This window comes from Alligator mississippiensis, chromosome 5, assembly GCF_030867095.1.
Source record: "Alligator mississippiensis isolate rAllMis1 chromosome 5, rAllMis1, whole genome shotgun sequence".
Classification (NCBI taxonomy): Eukaryota; Metazoa; Chordata; order Crocodylia; family Alligatoridae; genus Alligator; species Alligator mississippiensis.
Genome location: NC_081828.1, coordinates 56190103 through 56210963, shown reverse-complemented (window position 1 = coordinate 56210963; position 20861 = coordinate 56190103). Strand labels below are relative to the sequence as shown.

The window sequence follows — 20861 nt, the reverse complement described above, 5'->3', positions numbered from 1 at the left end:
TGTGGGGAGGGGCTGGTGGCTCCTGCCAATGCACACACCCCAGGAGGGTATGGGGGCCGTATGCCTGGGATCCACGCACACAGGAGGTTGGACTGCCGCTGTGCTGTTGGGGGGCTGTGCCAAGCTATTCCCAGTGGGGGGCCGGGCCATGCTGCACTCAGGGCAGGTGGCGGTGGCACTGGGAGGGGAACTTGGGGGGCTATAGTGAATTTTCGGGTGGCTACAGCCGCCTGTAGCCCTCCTCCCAGGGCTGCCACCACCACCTGCCCTGAGCACAGCCTTGTCCAGCCCCGCACTGGGAAGAGCCCGGCGTTACCCTGGCCCCAGCCTGCAGCAGCAGCCCACCCTCACCCCATGCACAGATCTGGGGGCACATGCTCCCAGCGTGCATACCCCCCATCCCCATGTCCCCCAGATGAGCCGCTTGTGGCTCTGTCCCATGTCCTGCCCTGGCTGTGCAGTGCCTGCCTCTGCCTCTGCCACAGTCACAGCCATACTCCCTCCCTCACCACTGCTGCAGCCACCTGTGCTGCCCTGTGTTTGGGAGGGGCATCTATACCCGTGATCTGTGCATGGAGCAGAGGCGGCTGCCACTGCATGCTGGGCTTCATGCCCCAAGCCCTGCTGTAGCTGGTCTGAGAGCAGCCCAATGCCACTGCATCCTGCCACTGGGCTGAGCCTCACCCTCTGCCCACCTGGTAATGGGACATATGCTCCTGGAGAAGCTGCAGCAGGGCTCAGGGCACAAAGTGCAGTGCTCAGCAGCAGCTGCCTCTGCCCCACATGCAGATTGGGGGGGTCCCATGTCTCCCAGGCCTGTCAGGGTGCACACAGTGGCAGGAGCCCCCCATGCGTATGGATGAGCTGCCCGGGCTCTGATCCTCTCACCACACAGCCTGGCCAGGGCCCCACTCACCTCAGCCCCTGCTTCTGCCTGTTCCCCACTCTCAATCTGACTGACCTGCTGGTCGGGGCAGGGCATGTGCATGTGTGCAATCACTCCACCCCCCCAGGATCAGATAGACTGTCCAAGGTGCCGCAATCGACCAGTAGATTGTGATCAACTGGTTGGTGACCACTGCCCTTCATAATTTCATAGTTTTTTTAGAAACATGAAAAAAGCAGTTTTTGACAACCCTGTAAAAATGGCAATCCCCACAATTTTGGTATGGAATCACCAGGAAAAAAACCTACTAAAAATAAAATGCTGGCTCCACAATGGGAGCCTGTAGTCCCTAAGGGTCACTTAAACCCAGCCTTGGAGCCCACCGGGGGGAAGGGAGGGGAGGGAAGCCACCTGCATGAAGAGGAACAGCAAAAATGGTGGCTGTACCTGCCACTTCTCACTGCTGATTGGCTGAGAGGGCTGCCCATTGAGTGCCCTGCCCCTCTCTGCCAATTAGTGGCAAGGGATGGAGCCACACAATAGGAAGCCCTCTTGGCCAATCAGCAGCAAGGAATGGGGCTGCTGAGGCCCCTTGGCCAATCAGAAGTGAGAGGGCTGCAGTGAAAAGACCTCAAAAAAAGGTGCCACACACTGCGAGTGGCTTTCAATTTTTCCCTGCTTCTTAGCACAGTTTAGGTAGATCCCTACCTATAGGTAGTCAGGCATGCAAATATGGTGTCATGTAGAGAAAATTTTTAATACCAGAACAAGAAAATATATTTTCCTAATTCCATAACAATGGAAAATAGACATAAGATTAAGGAATAATAATTTTACTTTATTTCAGTGCAGGTTTTTTCCTTTCTGAGAGTCTAGAGAGCAGAAATGCACTGAAAGCCCCTTATCAGAATGGCCCAGAAAAAGCTCAGAATAGTTTGATACGAGAGGACTGTAGGACTTTTATCTATAAAGGACTAAACCTTTCTTGGGAGAGATATTTACAAACATGGTAAATGAAAGAAGTATAGCTTAAGGTTAATAAATAAAGACCTCTTCACACCTTGGCAGCTTAATCCATCAGATGTTCTTTTAAAGCCAATGCCACACCTAACCACACAGCGATATGAACCAATGATATTCTCACAGTCTTGACCTGCATGACAGGAATGTCCACCTAACGCACACTCATCAATGTCTACAATAGAAAGCAAATAACAAGCATCAATACCTGTAAATGTAAAAGAGGTTTAAAATATCCATAATAAGTAAAAACTATAACTGAAAATATTTAACATTTTAGGAAATAAAACATTCTGGTATAACACACATCTTTCACCTGTAGATTTATATTCTGTGCCAGTGGAAAGAAGGTGAATACAAACAAAATTATTTAGGCTTCTAACTAACTTTTTTAGTCTGGTCAAAATCATGTGTCCAGTCTATACATACTATTAGAAGTCTAGCTTACCATGACATGTCCTTCCATCTGCAGATATAGTGAGGCCTTTGGGGCAGGAGCAATAATAAGTTCCTATGGCATTATGACAAACATGAGAACAAGGATTTCGCACTACACATTCATCTTCATCTGAAAAAGGAGAAATTCAAGAAATGATTTAGTGACTTTAGAGAGAAATAAACAGGAGATATAGGGAAAGATGGTTCCTGGCCATTCCACAAAAGAAAGAAGGTGCAAAGTTCTTCCTTCTTACATCTCCTCACGGTTGTGGTGGTCAGGTAGCAAGTCCTCAGGCTTACCAAGACAATGGGATTCAGAATGACTCTAGGTAATGCAGCTCTGCTTTATTCTCAGTACGCTAAACACATAGAACTTGATTCTACACTGTGTTATGCCTCTTATGTATTAGTGAAGGTTTTTTATATCCAGTAGTGGTGTACTAAAACAAAACAGGAGTAAGACCACAGAGAATGAAACTGCTGTGTTTCACGAAACAATTAACAAAGTTTGAATTGGTCTGTGTAGCTGAAAATACCAGCTTGAAACTATGTTTTGAGTTCAAATTAGGCATATTTTAAAACTCTCTTTTTGTATTTTGTTAGGGCAAATTTTTACTTGAATCTACAGAAAATGTGAAATGTGTATATGGTAGATCTTTTGTTCAAGTTAAGGTTCTAGTTTTAAGAACAAGTAATATCAAACCTAGAATTGTCATATGTAGACTTGGACAGATCATATTATTATAAGTGTTCTATCGTTGTGCTTTAAAACTCTTATTACTTTATTTAATGCACACACTTTTTCATAAAAAATTAGACATCCAAAACTGGAGTACATATTTTAAGCAAGGAAGCTCCATGATGGAATGGGGAGGCATGGGATTGTTGGAAATGACTGCTTACGGGTTGGCTCAATGCTGGGCTCCTGCCCCATGCAGGAGAGAGAGAGTCTACATGCCAGTTAAAGCTTTAACCCTGTCACAGCCACTGCCAAATTGGCAAAATCAGCCCAGTGAGCCAAATCAGCTAAAAGCTGCTGCCAATTCAGCAGCAGCTATGACAACAGTAATTTTTTAGCTGTGAAGCTGCACAAAGAGAGTGATACTGAAGAGCAGATGTTTCCTGTTCCATGTGACCTGTATTCAGCCATGAATCCAGAAAAATCTTTTTTTTCCCCTTAATTCTGTCCAAAACAAAGTGTGTCTCTTATCTGAGAGGCATGTAGTATGTGAAAAAATAATTTTATCTTTATTCTTTCCTGTGGATTTATGAATTGTTTTGTTGGGGGAGAGGGTAAGAATTCAATATTTAAAATTCAACTCAACTCAGTGAAGCTTTTAGGGTTTCATAAACTCTAACTTTTCATGTGGCTTATCCCTTAAAAGATGCATCGTTCCAAAATAAATTCCAAATAACCACTAGTTCTGGCAATCAATGTAATTACATAAATTTGTTATCCATTATTATCCATCATGCAAACACTACTCAATCAACTAGTAAACTGTTAAATACTTTTTTTTTTTTTTTTACTATAAGTACTGAGCTTCAAGTGGGTTTCTAGTCTTTGAAGTGATTTTCTTTCAGGGATTGTTTTAAATCACTAACCTTTGATTTTTTCCTACAGTCAAGCCAGACACATTTTTTACACACTGGTCATCATTTGTAGCAGATAGGCCAACCAGTGAACAGATATATGTACACTTATCTTTCACTAGACCAAGGCTGAGATTTTAATAAGTGGTAAATAGGGAGACTGTATTGCTACTGTAAATACTATAGATTATCTGTAAATAAATACTGTAATTAATTCCTCAATGGCTCTTATTCTGCTTCCTTCTGTGAGCACTAAATTTAATTTTAAAGAATAATTTGTATTTTGTATTGCCATAGTTCATAAAACTTGGTAGCGAAGCAATACATGTAAAGTATATTTGATTACATATATATGTAATTATTTTTCATGTCCTTACCTGAACAGTAGGGCCCACTAGAATCCAGACTAAACCCACCAGGACATTGATTGCTGCGGTCTCCTATGTGTAAAAGAAGCCAAAATTTACTTATGCATGAAAAATGCAACTAAGTCATATTTAGAAAACAGGTTAAAATTAAAAAGTTCCATTCCAGCAATTAATTAAACCCCATAATTTTTGTCCAAAGAAATGTCTATGTTTAGAAATTAAATATAACCATATAAATATCATAATAAATGTAATTTCACTCTCCTTGCTATGGGAAGTAACAGTTCTTTTGGTTTTGTGTATTTATGCAAAGAAAACAGTCAAATCAAACTAAAATATTTTCCAGAATGACTGCAGGAAGTATCTAAGCTGGAGTGCCAAGGATCTCCCTACATGATGCCTTCATTATTAACATTCAAGTCACTCAGGGTGCTTATACAAGTGACATTTTTTGCACAATCAGGCCCTGAAAGTGCTCTGTAGTCATGACTTAAACACATGTGCATGGCTGCACAGCACTTTTTAAATGGCTGATCATGCAAAAATTTAACTCTGGTCAAATGAAGTATTAGATGAAAATGCTCTAAAGAAGAGCACCTTAGGGAACTTGTGTTCCCTCCTGGGTTAATTTTTTGCGTGGGGGTAGGACTGTCAGTGGGGGAGGAAGAGGGAGGGGGTATGGCAGCACAGAGCTGCTGGCAGCTTTTGAATGGCCAGAGCTGGGGGCAGGGCGGGGGCAGGGAAAAGGCAGAGTAGAACACAGCCCCCTTACCTTGCAGGCCCCCCCAGCTACCCCAGCTGGAGTACTGGGGAGAGTTGGGCCAGGCCCATGAGACGAGGAGGCTCTGTTCCACCCAGCCCTACCCCTCACCCTGCCCCAGCTCTGGTCTTTCTAAAGCAGCCGGCAGCTCTGCACTGCTGCTCCTTTCCCACTCCCTCCCCCACTGACCGCCCCAGAGCTGGGTTGATGGGGTTGGGGGCTGGGGAGAGGGGCAGCCTGGCAGCCACCTTAGAGGATGCTGGAGCACCTCCACCCGCTGCCCAGGGTTGGGCCTCTACCTCCCCCTCACCATCCAACAGGTGAACATCTGTTGGGTCGGGGGTTATAACTCATGGTGCTTTATGTAAAGAGCCATGAGTTAGAACAAGGCCCTGAATGTCTGTAAGCACTCTCAGCTTCACTCTAATAGGAATGGGTAGGCCTGTGCAAGTCAGCAGTGATCCAATCCGGCTTCAGATCCGGCCACTTCAGATGGCTGCGATCCAATCCGGAGCTCCAGACTGGGTTTCCACCTTGGAGATCTGACCATAGGGTATAAGGGGCAATAAATGAAATATCTATAACTTTGTTGTTTTTTGTCTGATTTGAAAGAAACCAGCAGAGATGGTAGCCTCTGCTGAGAGAATGAAACCTGCCAAGTTTCAAGAAGATCAGTGCAGGGGTTTGGGAGGAACTGTACCCCAAATTCTTGAAAGCTAAACTCATGTCACATCTGTGTGTTACAATGGGGTGTGAAAACTGTAGGACTAGTAGCTATTACTGAGGCCACAAAGCCTGCCAAGTTTCAAAGAGATAGGTGCAGGGGTTTGGGGGGAACTGCACCTCAAGCTGCGGACAAGCAAAACTCATGCCTTGGGTGACCCTGTGTGCGTTAAGGCGCAGCAGGGTAACAGCTGCAGGGATGGTGGCTCCTGCTGTGACACCAGTCAGCTGTCGAGGAGATTGGTACAGGGGGGTTCTGGGGTCCTGCACCCCTAGCTGCTGACAGGCAAAACTCATGCCAAGACTGTGTCTGTCTTGGGGCAGTTGATTGTCTGCATTGATTTTTTCCTCTCCTTAGCCTGGTTTTGTAGGTGCTAATTGATGCTCATTAAGTCCTTATGTAGTAGCTAGGTCCTGTGTATTGAGCTGGTCCCTGAGTCCCTGATCCCTGAGTTAATCATGATTGATTGATTGGTAACTGGTAACACAGCAGCTTAGCAGCCAGGCCTGCAGTAGTGTCTCCCCTCCCCACCCCAAGCCAGTCAGTCCCACAAGCACCCATGGCACGAGTTTTGCCTGTCCGCAGCTTGAGGGGCAGTTCCCCCCAAACTCCTGCACTGATCTTCTTGAAACTTGGCAAGCATTGTGGCCTCAGCAAGAGCTACCAGCCCTGCAGTTTTGACCCCCCTGTGTTGTAACACATAGATGTGACATGAGTTTTGCTTTTAAGAATTTGGGGTGCCGTTCCCCACCAAACCCCTGCACCAATCGTCTTGAAACTTTGCAGGCTTTATGCTCTCTGCAGAGTCTACCACTCCTGAAAATTTCATCCAAATCAGATTAAAAAACAACAAGGTTATAGATATTTAATTGTTTCCCCATTATACCCTATGGCCGGATCTCTGAGGCAGCTCTGAGGCTCTTTGGGAAGCCTAACAAGGCCAGCGCTTCGACCTGGATGTGCTGCTTTGCACCCTGAAGCGTCTGAAGCTTCTCCAGATCCAAAGCTCTGTCCGAAGCCTCGCACAGCTCTAGGAATGAGATGCAGGGAACAGAATTAGATGTCAAAAACTATGGGCATTCACTGTAAAAAAGCACCAGCTCACATTTATGTTCTAAAGGGTCAACTAGTGCAGAAGGGTCAACATAAAACTTGCATTAAAAAAAAAAAAAAATCAATTTTACCCTGAAAAGTGATTCTATAAAAACAGCAAAGAGACACCATTGTATTCCTTGCACCTCGGTGTTCTTCTATAAGAAGTTGTTCAGTGAAGGCATAACTTGAGAACAATGGGTTTGTAGATAGTTTTGGCTATAAACGATTCATTAATGGTGCTGGTCTGCGAGAGGAGAAGAATCTAGTTTGGCTTTCAAATTACACGGTGAGTTTAGGCCCTCCTGTTAAAAAAACATTTAACTTTGCAAATAAAACCACTGTGGGCTGAAAATTAATGGCATAGTGAATATGGATTTTCCCTACCGTTCTTTCATTTCAGCAATGACATTTTTACAAAATTCCTTTTTAGAATAAACTCACCCTTTAAGGCACATATGTATATGTGGAACCCAAAAGGTAGACAGGCTTTGGTCTGGCCATCTACACTGGTGAATTTCATCTTTAAGGAGATCCTTAAAGTTCACATAGCAACAACCCATTACTCCTCACACCATCTGGATACCATTCATTTACACCCTGAGCTTTCTATGGTCACTTAAATCAGAGCACATTGGGAGCTATTTTACACCTACTTTGCACTGGTATAAGTGATTTATACAAGCAATGGTGAAGCAGACCCCTCTCTCTCTCTTTCTCCTGTACTTTTTATGCATGTGTATCAAATGCTTACCCCAAGCCCACCTTGCCTGCACTTTGCCCACTAAATTACCCTCACCAAAACTTCTAAATAAGCTGAGACTCCAAAAGGCTTTCAAACAACTGCCATTAAAACAACTTGACAGAAACATGTCATCCTTTCTTCTCCTCAAATGTTGTTGGCTTGTGGCCAGTATTAAACAGTAGTCAATACTGGCACTACTGTCAACAACAGGCTAAAGGTCTGATATATCATGATCCATCAGTGTCTTTTTGAGTGATAGTACTTAGATTTACAATGCAACAGAGGACTTATTTACAACTGTTGTTAATCTAGGTTTCAAAATGCTGTCATCCCAGACATATGCCAGTACAATCTACAGACTGCATCACATCATCATGTTTTTTGTTCATGTAAAATATTTAAAGAAAAAACCTAAAAGAATGATTTAGACCCTATAAACATGAAATGAGAGAAGCAAACTCAGGTACTCTTTTTCGCAGCCATCTTTCCTCTTAGGTACATTTTACTGAAGGCTTTTCTGTGAGTATTAGCATACTCCTTTAAGCCATTTTACTGCTGCTATTTTTCAGACGCTTCCATCTGCACAGCCAATCTCCTTTAGTATAACTATTCCAACTCTATAGTTCTTGGTATTAGAGGAAAATTTCTAACTGTAATCTAATAACTAACTGTGTAATACTAAACACTCCCCTGCCCCACCAAAGACCATAGTAAAACTACAGGAGAAATTCCATATTTGTGGGAAGAAAAAAGAACGTTTTAAACATGGCATGTGACACTTCTCCAAAGTCTGGGATACTATATAGTAACTATTTGGCAGGAAAGCCACAAAACATCCCAGCACCTTCTTCACATGCCACTCTGATCCCTTATCCCTACCTGATCTGCTGCTCAGCTTTCTGCCATATCCCTATACCTGCCAATGTGTCCCCTTCCCCAATCTGCCCATGCTGCCTGTGGTATCTGTGCTCTAGATCGTCTACTTCAGCTATAAATAATCCCAGCAAAAGTGAATTGGGGGAAATAGGGCAAGTGTGGCTCTATTTCTGCACTTGTAATTAATGTGCACCCAAAAAATCTTACTTTTCACAATGTTTTTGCATCCTTCTATCCCAAGTTAAAGCCAACTTCTTGGGCTGCTTGTACATGTGACAGGGGTTTAGTCCCCTAAATTGAAATGATGGGTTTTTTACCGTGATAGTTAAAAGCTACCATTTCAATTTAGGCGCTTCCATCACTGTTACAGCGAGGGGCCCGATCCTTTCTTTTTTTTATGAGCTGCCAGTGGGCCAAGCAGCCCCTGAGCTGCAGAGAGGCCCAGCCCTTCCCTTTGTGGTGGCAGTGTCCCCCAGGGCTGCCTAGGTGGGCTGCTAGTGGGTAGGTGCCATCCAGGTGGTGCCACTGCCATGGAGGGAGAGGCAGGCAGGCTTTGCAGGGGAAAAAAAAGAATCAGGCCCCTTACCGCTTTTTTTTTTTCTTTTTTCTCCGTGGAGCCTGCCTGCGTGAGGTGGCAGTGGGCCGTGCAGTCTCTGAGCTGCAGACGGGCCTGGTTCTTCCCTCTATGGTGTCCCCCAGGACCACCCAGGCAGGGTGCTAGCTGCACAGGTGCTGCCCTAGCTCACAGACAGCACCCGTCAGAACCAACTCTTCCCTAAACCTTGCATGGAGAACAGCTCCTGGCAGGCCTCTCACCACTTCTGCCTTCTCCCATGCTGGTGGGGGCAGAGGGTGGGCAAACTGTCAAAGGCTGCAATGTTAAAAATAGCTGGGTTGCAAACTAAACTATATGCAATGTGGTTTAGTTTGCAACATAGAAAATCTATTTAAATGATAAAAGAACCCCGCACATGTATAGTGTGACGCAATTAAGCTGCAAAAATGGCCAATTTTTGTCACGTGTACAAGCACCCTTGAGGATGCTATTAATGAAGAATACTGAGAAAAAAGAATATATGTTTTTTAAAGTTACGCCCATCTAAAATTGGGTAGGTTTTTCTCTTCTTTATTTAATTGTGAAAAAGTCAAACAATACCTTTTGTAATGGAAGCATGAATTTTAAAATCCAGAGTTTCTTCTAATGGGTTGTACTCTGTCATAATAGAGGATGCGTGGAGTGTTTCCACCAGGAAAGGCATTTTTCCTCGGGTATGATCATAGGTAATGGTGTGGTTCCACATATATGGCACACTAACTCCATCAATGGTGAAGAGCCGTGTAGAGTAGGCATACAACTGCCCAGGGCCTGTCTGAATATAGTCCTCTGTGTAATCCTGAAATGAACACCACAATCAAGATCCAAGCAACAGTGGATGAATACTGTAGCTTGCTTAGTCCACTGCAAAACAGATTCATCATTTTAGGTAGCAGAAAACATCTAGGGCATTTGTTTGTTTTTTTTTAACATCTGAATCAACTGTACATCAAGCATCATGTGACTTTTGGACTCCAGTTACTATGGTAACTTGAATATTAATGTTATTCATTGTATTTTTCTTTAGTTAGTAATGAAAATAACTGTGGTAATTAAGCCGTCTTTATCTGCTGGTAGTTGATCATTCTGACGTTTTAAAAAATGTGGTTACAGAACTGTTTCTAACCCTACTGGGAGCATCTACACATGGTGATTTAAGGCGCATTAGCCATTTTTAAGATGCATTAAAAGCATAGATCAAACATGGGTGCCCTTAATGTGCCTTAAAAATGGTGATTTTAGGCATAAAGCAGGTATCAAATTTATATGCAATTAGTTAAGACACCTTAACCCACATGTAGACATCTTGAGGCACCTTAATGCTATGTGACTGAGCAGGCCAGAGCCAAGCCCATGGGGTCTTACACTGTTACTGGGCACCACCAAGAAGATGCAGTGGATGCTGTTCTGCAAGGTGCAGATGCTGGAGCTCTAGCGGCAGTTCCTGCAGCAGTTTGCAGTAAGTGGCAGTGTGCAGTAAGTCAGCAGAGGGGGCAGGAGGCATAAGAGCTCCTGTCAAAGCACAAGAGAAAGGCCGCCCACCACAATTCCCACAAGGAAGCAGTGCAGCACAGGCAGGGCCTTTAGTAGCAGCTCCCCTGTGCCTCTCCCTACAGCTCCAGCATCTGCACCTTGCAGAGTAGCACCCTTCTCCTCCCCCCCTCCCCACCCTGCCCTGCATCTGGCCAAAAACAGCCGGCCTTAGGTAACCAGAATTTTTAGATATCCGGCACCCCTCATCCTCCACTCATGCCGGATAACAGGCCTTTTACTGTATCCATATATCTATACATATTCTTATGACCTCAAACACTAATCAGGTATTACATTTATAGAAACAATCTTAAAAAAAGAGAACAAAGTAAAACTAATTATGAAACTTTCTTTTTCATAATGAAATGTGTGTTCCCAATTATTACACTAAGTCAAAAAGCTTCAAGGCCTATTCAAATATTTAAGGTTTATATTGTACCGTGGAAAGGGACAAAACTTTAACATGTAACCTGTTTTTGCTATCAGTCCCTTGGAGGGGTGGGCCCAACAACAGAAATGCCCCATCACTAGCAATAGAGAGGTTACCAACTGGAACCAACAGTTAGTGACTCAGTAGATCATGTCTTTGAAACTACCAGACAAGATAAGATTATAACCTCTTTACAGATTGCAAAACTGAGCAGCCTATACCTGTTCATTTCTGAACAAGTATATAAGAAAGTCCTAATTTTTTAAATATGTGGATTCTATAGGGAAATTCAGGCAAGCTCAGCTACTAGATTGTTTACTATGTTCACCACAGACACTTCAGAGGACAACGAGTATGGGGAATGTCTCTGCCAGTCCTCTAAATACTTGAAACTAACAAATTGTAGATTATATACTACTAAAACTTTGACACGATGGCATGAAATAGAGAACTGGTATCACCCTATCAAGTACTAACTTCAATATATCACAGTGTCCTAATGATTTGCAACTGTTGCAAGTGAATGTGTGACAAAACCCTTAGATTTAAATCTAGAAACATATTTCATTTTAAGATAAATTTGTTAAAGGGATTTTATGATGTGTTTACTCATAATGTTGTACTCGGTGGCTGCATCTACATGTGTGCTTAACTGCAGAGTAGATTAATTAGCTGCAGACTAAAGTGTCACTATCTATATATACGATGCTATTACGCTGCAGTAAACTAGTTAAAGTTGCCATAAGGTAGTACTGTCAAGGATAATGCTATCTTACAGCAGGCAATTAACTGCTATTAAATGCATGTGTAGAGGCTGACCGCAGCATAAATTGAACCCAGTGAGCCTAGGCAGCAGGGGGCCAGTTTCCTGCCTGCTGCCTAGCTACATGGCTCCACATTTTCAGCACTCTTGTGCCCCAGCCAGCCCCGGGCCTGGGCCGTCCCCTTGGCCCTGGCATAAACTGCTCTGCCTTGACTCAAATTGCTGCTGTCCCAAGCACACATGCTGCTGTCCCAAGCATGTAGATGCTGCATCTGGAGGTAATTTATTCTGGCTCATATTGCTCTGGAGTTTATTGCTTCCTATTAACATGTATAGATGCACCAGCTTGTCCTGAAAACCTATCAAAATAGACTATCTATCCAACATCAGTAGACCCTTCTCCAGGTTGGAGGATGTAGCAGGGCACTAAGGTGCCTGCTACTTGGAGAGCTGGGATAACTCCTCAGGTGCCGGTTGCTGAGGCAACTAGAGGGAACTAGTGACCCACACCTGTCTAGTCAACTGACCAGAAGGGGTAGGGCCTGGCTCCTATACAAATCACAGGCTGCAGGTCAGGAGGTGGTTCCCTGCTGGAGTGAGCGGAAGGAAGAGGCCTGAATGCATCAGCTGTTTGAGACTGGTAAAGGATGGAGCACCATAGGGGTGGCTGGATTAATGTTATAGCCGGACAGCTGGAGTTTGTGTTGTAGCCCAGGGGGCTTGTGTTTTATTTGCTGTTTGTAACTGGTGGTTTGGGTGAGGCTAAGAGGGGATGGAGGAGGCCTCATTGGGGACCCACAGCAGCGTGGGAACCCTAGCCCCAGTGGGGGAGGCAGTGAGAAGCCCCAGAGAGTGGAGGCAGCGATTGCCAAGTGCCAGAGAGGGCACAGAGAGAGACAGGGCCACGGAGAGCCCGAGCACCGGAGAGGGCACAGAGACAGACCGAACAACGTCAATTATATCTGCGAGGCTTGGGGCATGGTACCGGGGTGGTTGGAGCCACACATAGCTCATAAGGCTGGGGTGCACAGAACACCCAATACAGGAAAGGGACTAGTGATAACAGGGGAACTGTGGCCAAGAGGACAAAAGGCAGCCTCCCTGTAAAATATATATGACATCAAAGTCGTGGCAGGCAAGAATTTGAGGGTGCTTGTCGGCAACTTGGCATGGTAAAGGAGGCAGCAGGGGAGAGCATGGCAACCCTGACCCCCCTCCTGTTACAGAGGACATCATGGTCTGATTGTGGCACACAAGTTCTTACTTTCATGCATCTAACTCAACCAGAAGAGTTATGAATATTGTAACATAGCTTATGCACTATTTATGGCTAAATATATTAAAATAGATAAAAAAAGGAATGCATAAAAACTAAAGTAGGATTGCAATGCTGTCATTTCTGTGTGCGGTTTTACCTTCACATTAACATCAGCCGATGACTGGAGCTGCAGAACATAGCCACTCACTGCAACATCCAGCAATAAAGCTCCATCTGAGTCCAAACCACGGGCAGTATGAGTCATTCTCAAAATCTCTCCTGTGAATTTCAAACACACACTGATCTATCATGATAAGCGATATACATAAACTGCACAGTAACTGAATTAGGTCCCAGCTGAATCTTATTTATTATGCTAACTTTATACTGCTTGCATTATTTAGACTAAAGGTGGAAAAATGATATAAAGCCCCTTATCCTACCAGTTATTTGGAACATGCTATAAATTTAGCTACTGTAAATAATTATATTTGAGCCATGCAGTTGTTGTTATGCTTGTCACACTGTATAAATTAGAGTGTCTCTCTCAAAGTTAACCAACCAGTTGCAAACTCCACTTGAGTCTCTCTTTTGAAGATTGCATTGGTGAGAGTAAACCCATTCACTGCTTCTCCAATTTCCTTTGCAGATGTCCAATAAATAGGATTTAGAATGGAAACAAGCTTCTTCATTGCTGGGCCTTAAAAGAAATGTAATAAAAACTCAAGCATCACATGACCTTTGGATACTCCTACTTTCTCCTGACAGCCAATTCTAATGTGAATCCCATGTAACCCAGAGTAGTGTGCATACTTATAGAAGCAGACTGACGTATTTTAGGATGAGTATCAGAGATCCCTTGTTAGGGTGTTAGGTGTTGCATGTTCAACTTGCAACAGTTGCAAATCTTTGGAATGTAGTGATCAGTGATGTCCAACTGAATATAGTCTTCTTAGGAAAAGTGTGAAGTAATTTATCTGAGTATGGACACACATACTTTTTAGCTACTTTAATAGAGGAGGGTGAGCTGTTGCTGCCATTATGTGGCAACTGTTATACCTTAGCGATCCTGGAGTGATAAAAGTTAGCTATATCACGCTAATTTTGATCCAGAATGAAAAAGAGTTAAAGCTGGGGCAATTCTGCTATACTTGTAGTACTACTGAATCATGCAGACCTAATAGCTGCACTATAGTAGCTTGTATTGGTATCTTCTGATATCAGTACAACCACTATGTCTGCTATGCCTTTGTATAGCTGGAGGATTCATCTTAAGAACGTTAACACGCTAGAAAAATTATAAAAGCTCCCCCATTATGGGTTCCCTCCTAAGAAGAGTTTAGGTCAATTCCTTCAGTGCTGCAATGATGTCTTAATTAAGTGAAAGTGTGAAAAGAAATCAACCCAAGGAAAATTCAGGCAAACTGACTTACGTATAAATGAAAGAAGCAATATAACTTACCAAGACTCCGTGGGACATTTGTAATTTTTGCTTGTATTATTCTACTGTCAGAGCTATCTGTTACTGTGGCATTCAGGAAAGCAATTCCAAATTCAACATCATTAATATTTCCAATAACACTTCCTCTGGCACGTGGAGGCCCACCTGTTGGGGGAAGGCAGAAAGAACACCCATTTGTGAAAAACCCATTCAGTGCTACCATGAAGTTAAAATAGTCAAGAATGATACTCAGCCCTCTATGAGGTCACAAAGTTCTTCATGTTCAGGCTGACATACAGGAAACAATATTGTAACAACATATGTTGTAATAGTAATAATCTCAAATTTATACAGCGCATCATTTCTCCAAGGATAACAGAATACTTTATAAACAAGAGCTGTTATGTAAACTGTGACACAGGGATCACTTCTTGCACCACTGAAATGCAGCTACCTTTAAGTAAAAAGCAACGACTGTTGAATAGCAGACCTTGGGGCTGTACAACATGTTATACTCAGAGAGGAAATGTAATTTACTCAAATGCACTGCAGAGCAAATTCATATCATATATAAGCAGAATGTAATCATTTGGTCAGGTAACTTGCCAGAACACTATCATGTATTTATCTTACTAGAAGTCAAGCAAGCTTTTCACAAATAGCCATCCTGTCTTCAAAAAAAAAAAAGAAAAAAAGAAAAGAGAAAAGAAAAAACAGCATGTACTCCTAAAAAGATGTTTTTGAACTTCCTTTCAAATTCTGTTAATCTAACTGAAATGGAAATTTCCACTTTCATAACACCCAGCCTTGAGGATATCCAAGTGATTTTCCCATATCATTTAGAGTTCAACCCTAAAAATGTAATACATCTCTAATACTGGGTCTAAATCTTTTCAGCATCGTAACTATTTCTTGAACTAGGCAGAGGAGCTTGTTAAATTAAGCTTTAAAAATGTAGCTCCATTTGTTATTCTCAAATCATTTGCTAATTACTCCTCATTTTTGCAAAACATATTGCTTGCTTCTATTTATAAACCAGTAATTTAGTTCAAGAGCTTTCAGTTTTGCATCTTGTTCCCTGTCACTATTCAGCCTTCATGTTACATGAATGATTGCTTTAATCATGTTTTTTGGTGTTGCTAGTATTTTTTATTCTCTATGCACTAGCGCGAAGAAACTTTTTAAATAAAGATGATTTTGAGTTTAACAGAGGAAAAAAAAAACATCTCCAGAACCCTCTTGAAATCTGTCAAATGGTTCAGTACAACAGCAGCAGCTCCATAAATCTCTGGAAGTAGTCTACTAACTACAGCTTGAGAAACAATGGTTTCTCAATTCTGTGGGAATGCCTGGGGAAGGGCTATGCTAACTGGCATGTTTATATATTACTGAAATATTTATAACTAATATTAAATTTAAAATAGTCTTTGGTTACTTTGCATTTTGCATACAGTTGCTGAACTAAATTACCTGGACATGCCTGGATGTTACATCTGGATACCTGGGAAGAGTCACCTGGGCAAGGACGTCCACTGTTTGAAGGTGTTGGGTTATTACACAGGCGTGTTCGGGTCTGCTCCCCTCCTCCACAAGGAGCAGAGCATTCACTCCAAGCTTGCCATGGTCCCCAGTTTCCATCCACTACAGACAAGGGTGTAAACAAAAGAATTTTCATAAGAGGTGTTCCAGATTGGGCAGCGAATTACACTTCAACTATATTATCCCTGTGACAGATTTCAATAACTACAAGCTTGGCATAATATTTTCAGTGGTAGTTCATACAGAATGGAACAATTCGTAAAAAATACAATTATCTTTGAAACTGTGCTCATACATCAGCTTTACTGGGGAGAGAACCATTCAAGAATTTTTACAATACAGTGGATAGGGATTTAACAGGAAGTTGTTTGTCTAAGTCCCTGTGCATAACACTGAAAAAGTATCTCTTTTTGGCAGGCCATATAGGTTATTCACACAATATGGAAGAGATTCTACCCCATATTATTCTGGGACAGTGGAATACACATGGGACTACAGTTCAAATGATAGGCACAGGTGGGACTTGGGAGATTCCCCTGGCAGTGGTACCAAGGTGGGGAGCCAGAAAATTTCCTCTTTCCCAGATTCTCCCAACATTCTCCACCCAAAAGAATTCTAGAGAAGTCCACATCCCCCAGCATCTTACCTGGGCCAGACACTGGAGCCATTTTTTCATCCCTATGATAACAACAGACTCATAATATGATAGAGGTGGATACATCACATGTTCAGACTTGGCTCAGGTAGATGGTAACTTAATATTATTGGGTGCATCTACATGTGTGCTTTATTGTGCAGTAAGTAGACTAATTAAAAGTAAATGCCACACGTCTATGCGTGTGCCCCTATTAGTCTGAAGTAAACTAATTTACTCTGCAGCAGCACATGTGTAGATGCTGCCACTGTCCAATTGGTCCTCACCCAGTTCTTTCCACATTCAAAACCAACCAATTTTCTTTTGACAGTGTCACAAAAAGGACCCCATTTCTGACTAAGGCATGAAGACTCTTGCTTCAGTAATGGAAATAAATGAGGTTCCATGGGTATAAAAGTGATGTCAAGAGAGGGGAAGAATCAGGCCATTCTTCTTTTTAGTAAAAAGCACATGCTATAGCTATCAAACTATTCAAGCATTCCAAGGCAACTTGATTTTATTAGACACATTGAGTTTATTTCTTGAGTACATTACCCATGTCTCCATGCCTTGGTTAGGGATTCGGTCCCTTTAGTGACACTACCAAGAAAATTACAGTAAGTTTTGAATGTGGACAATGCCCTTTCTAAAAAGTATTAAGAAGAACTTCTGGGGATAGGAACAGTTTCACTTGCTAGTTCCTTAATGGGGAAATAGTTTTAGGATGATACACAATTAAAAAAAAATCAGAATGAAGTGAGGGTAGATTAGATATTTGTATGAAATGGTATTTGTATGAAATGGTACATAATTATAGAAACTTTTCACTTTCCTTTTTCCCTGGTACATTCATCCTGGTCTCTGAAGGACTCTAAGGGAAGTTTATTAATTATCTTCTGTTACTATATAAGCTCACCAGGGCATACTCCAGTATTACATCTCTGTATCTGTGTATCAGCCCCTGCACATGCTCTTCCACCGTTAACAGGGCGAGGATTATCACAGGTCCGATATCGCCTCATCTGGCCTCCATTGCATGTTCGGCTGCAAGTTCCCCAGTTGCTCCATGGTCCCCAGTTACCATGGACTGGAAACAGAAATACATAATTAAAGTTTGCTATGCCTGTAACAACGAATCATGCAGAAGAAAGGACTACATTATGTCAGCCTATATCACTATCCTTTGATACTGATAAAGTTACATCTGCCTGTATCTTTGTTTAACCATTCAGTAGGAGCAGATATTGAAATCAGAAAATATTCAAACAAGAGCTACTAACAGAGGTAACAGTTGTTGGAGCAAATGTACCTTTGAGAGCAATTTGCTGGAGCAAAACTGCTTCAGTTTTAATCCTGCTTCATTCAGGGTCAAAATCAGGGTGATTTCACTCACTTGTATCAGGATAAGGAGATGTAACAGTTATAGCATAACAGGTGCTATATGTTACTACGTATCAAGTCCTCCTCCCTCTTAGAAGCTTAAATGTACATTTGTCTAAGACCAAGAAATATTTTTTGTGGGAAGAAATATTTTCACACAGATTTCCTTTTTACTATTCTCTCAGCTTAAAAAATAAAAAAAAATAAATATAAATAAAAAAAATTAGACATCTAAGGCCGCATCCACACAAGCGTGGACATTTAGTTCCCCAGGCACAAGTAACGGCAGCACACCTTGCACCACTGCTACTTGTCCCCAGGGAATACCTGTGCTACAGGCACTTTGGCATACAGCAAGTTAACCCACGTGGGGCAGGGGAGGCTGGGGCCAGTACTGTGCTGGCCCCAGCAGCCATACCTGGGGTCCTGGGGGCCTCCTGGGGCTGCAGCAGTGGTGATTCTGCAGCATCGAGCCTGGCTGGCAGCCGCAGCATGACTGGTCAGAGCCCGGCTCTGCTTTTGAGCAGCACATGCTGCCTGTGCGTGCGCTGCTCCGCTTTTTTTTCTTCTGTGGGTTTTTCTGATCCCTGAATATCCAGGGGTCAAAAAACCCCAAAAAACCCAAACCTCACATAAAAAAAGCATAGCAGCAAACACACGGGTAGTGCTCCCTTGCAGCATGTAGAACATCTGAATGTGCAGTATGTGGCACCGCAAACATGTTTGCAGTGCCACATACCGCAGGGCCACGCTTATCTGGGTGCGACCTAAGAGCTCAATTTAGAATTGTTCTACAAAGTATATTAATCATCTCTTAAGTTCTGCCCTTTACTACAAACAGGAAAGCATAGAGCATATGATATATAAATCAAGTGATTTATAGCAAGTGGTTTATTATGGGGAACTATAAATGCAGATTACACTTACAGTAGTGTCAGACAGGAAGGTTATGGCTTAAAAGCACTGTTTGGACTTTCTGGAGTCACAGACCACCTGACTGTACTGTAAGAGCTTACTCACCGTTGCTACTACTGTTGTTTAACAATGCATTCTTATTCCTAAAATCCTCCATACAGTCCCCCAATTATGCTGACTGATGAGAGTATGAGTAGGGTTTACTTCTGACCATCCTCCCGCAGGGAGTATAGTGCACCTGCTCGTAGTGTTCAGATCTATACTCTTTGTGCTAAAAGACTGCAAGTGCTCAAGATAAGAGGGATTACTATTCCAACCACAAAATTCCTATGATGCAAGGCATAACCTAATGCAAAGTTTTCATTCCAAAACACTTACTGGGGCAGGGGTCACTGTTACAGAAGTCAATTTGTACATCACTGCCTTCACATTTGTGCCCCCCAAACTGCGGGGCTGGGTCTGAGCAGTCCCTTGTTCTCTGTCTGGTGCCTCCTCCACAGGATACTGTACAGGCTGTCCAGCTGGCCCAGAGGGCCCATTTCCCATCCACTGGGTAGAAATCAATGACATTTTCCAATGAAATTTTCACATTTTCAATAATCAAAAACCCAGCAATGTTATATCAGTTAAACAAAGGAGATTGCAAGGAGTGTAACCCAGAGCAGAATATAACCCACTGCATTTTACTTAAAAATCCTCTGCTGGTCAAATAGGAACTATGGTCAGAAATAAACTAATGGTCATCCTCACTGATCATGAACATTTCATGTACCTGTAGGAAAGTCAAACCAACAGAATATGATGTGATCACTGAAATTACAGATTCCAGAGGATGATTTTACCAGTGGAATTACTGTGTCAGTCAGAGGGAATCTTCAGCTGTGTATCTAGCACAGTCTCAATTCTCTTTCACTACTAGAAAGGTCCAGAGGGGACACACACAAGATTTGTGGGGTGTAAGCCAGAAGGTGAACCATCTGTTCATTGAGTCTGACCTCCTGCATATCATAGGTAATTGTGTTATGAAAATTTAACCTCTCCTTTCCAACAGTGAAGGTCCCACCTAGATGTGGAAGAAGAGATTTGACGAAAATCAAAACCTAGGGTGCCTGTAGACATGCCAGGATGCTGCTCCAATGTGCTGTAATTACAGTGTGCCAGAGCAAACTCAATCAAGCCTGCTGGAGTGTGCTAATTAGCCTCCACATCTTGTCGAACAAGCTTTAGTTAAAGTGCCCCCACCACCATTTTGAAACATGGGACGCTGAATACACGAGTTGCTGCACTACCACTCTTAATTAAAGTGCCCCTCTCCCCATCCCCAGAGCACGTGTAAAGACACCTTTAGTGCTCAGTGATAACAACCAAAAGAATTCAACTGAAGAAATACAAGGGGTATAACTTAGCTGTCAAGGCAGTGGAGAATCAGAACATTAGGGAGAAGTGGTGGTTTTGAATGTTATCACTGTTGATATTTTCGATAGTTCCTTAGTTTCAGTTGAACTACTAAGTTATGTTTTTAGGAGTTATGACAGTATTTTCCAGCCCTGATGGAGTAGCAATGGTCGTATGAAGTAAAAACTACACAGAATTTTGGAAATAAAAAGATAGGTTAGTATTTTATTTTATTACTGGGCTTTGTACCTGGACAAAGTTTCTTGTTGCAAACCTGCAGCTGTGTATCAGGTCCATCACAATACGAACCACCAAATGCTTGAGGGGGGTTATTGCACAGGCGCAGTCTGGTTTGAGTACCTTTTCCACAGGTTTCACTGCAAGGTCCCCACGGCAGCCAAGAATCCCACTCACCATCCACTGTAAAAGGCAGCAGAAACAGAAAACCACATTTAAACAAGACTAAACAAGACAGT

At 42.7% G+C, this 20861-nt stretch overlaps 1 protein-coding gene across 2 annotated transcripts in view; it reads right to left on the bottom strand.

The window, feature by feature from the left end:
• HMCN1 (hemicentin 1) overlaps positions 1 to 20861 on the bottom strand; it is a 354179-nt gene that overhangs the window by 19433 nt on the left and 313885 nt on the right. For both annotated transcript variants that reach the window (XM_006267576.4, XM_019500190.2), the window contains exons 90-100: positions 20635 to 20805; positions 19369 to 19539; positions 17612 to 17782; positions 15993 to 16163; positions 14544 to 14687; positions 13644 to 13781; positions 13239 to 13360; positions 9659 to 9896; positions 4315 to 4377; positions 2355 to 2474; positions 1947 to 2081 (exon numbers count right to left, since the gene is read on the bottom strand). In XM_006267576.4, coding sequence (XP_006267638.2) covers positions 1947 to 2081; positions 2355 to 2474; positions 4315 to 4377; positions 9659 to 9896; positions 13239 to 13360; positions 13644 to 13781; positions 14544 to 14687; positions 15993 to 16163; positions 17612 to 17782; positions 19369 to 19539; positions 20635 to 20805 — 1644 coding nt within the window. The remainder of the gene's footprint in view (positions 1 to 1946; positions 2082 to 2354; positions 2475 to 4314; positions 4378 to 9658; positions 9897 to 13238; positions 13361 to 13643; positions 13782 to 14543; positions 14688 to 15992; positions 16164 to 17611; positions 17783 to 19368; positions 19540 to 20634; positions 20806 to 20861) is intronic.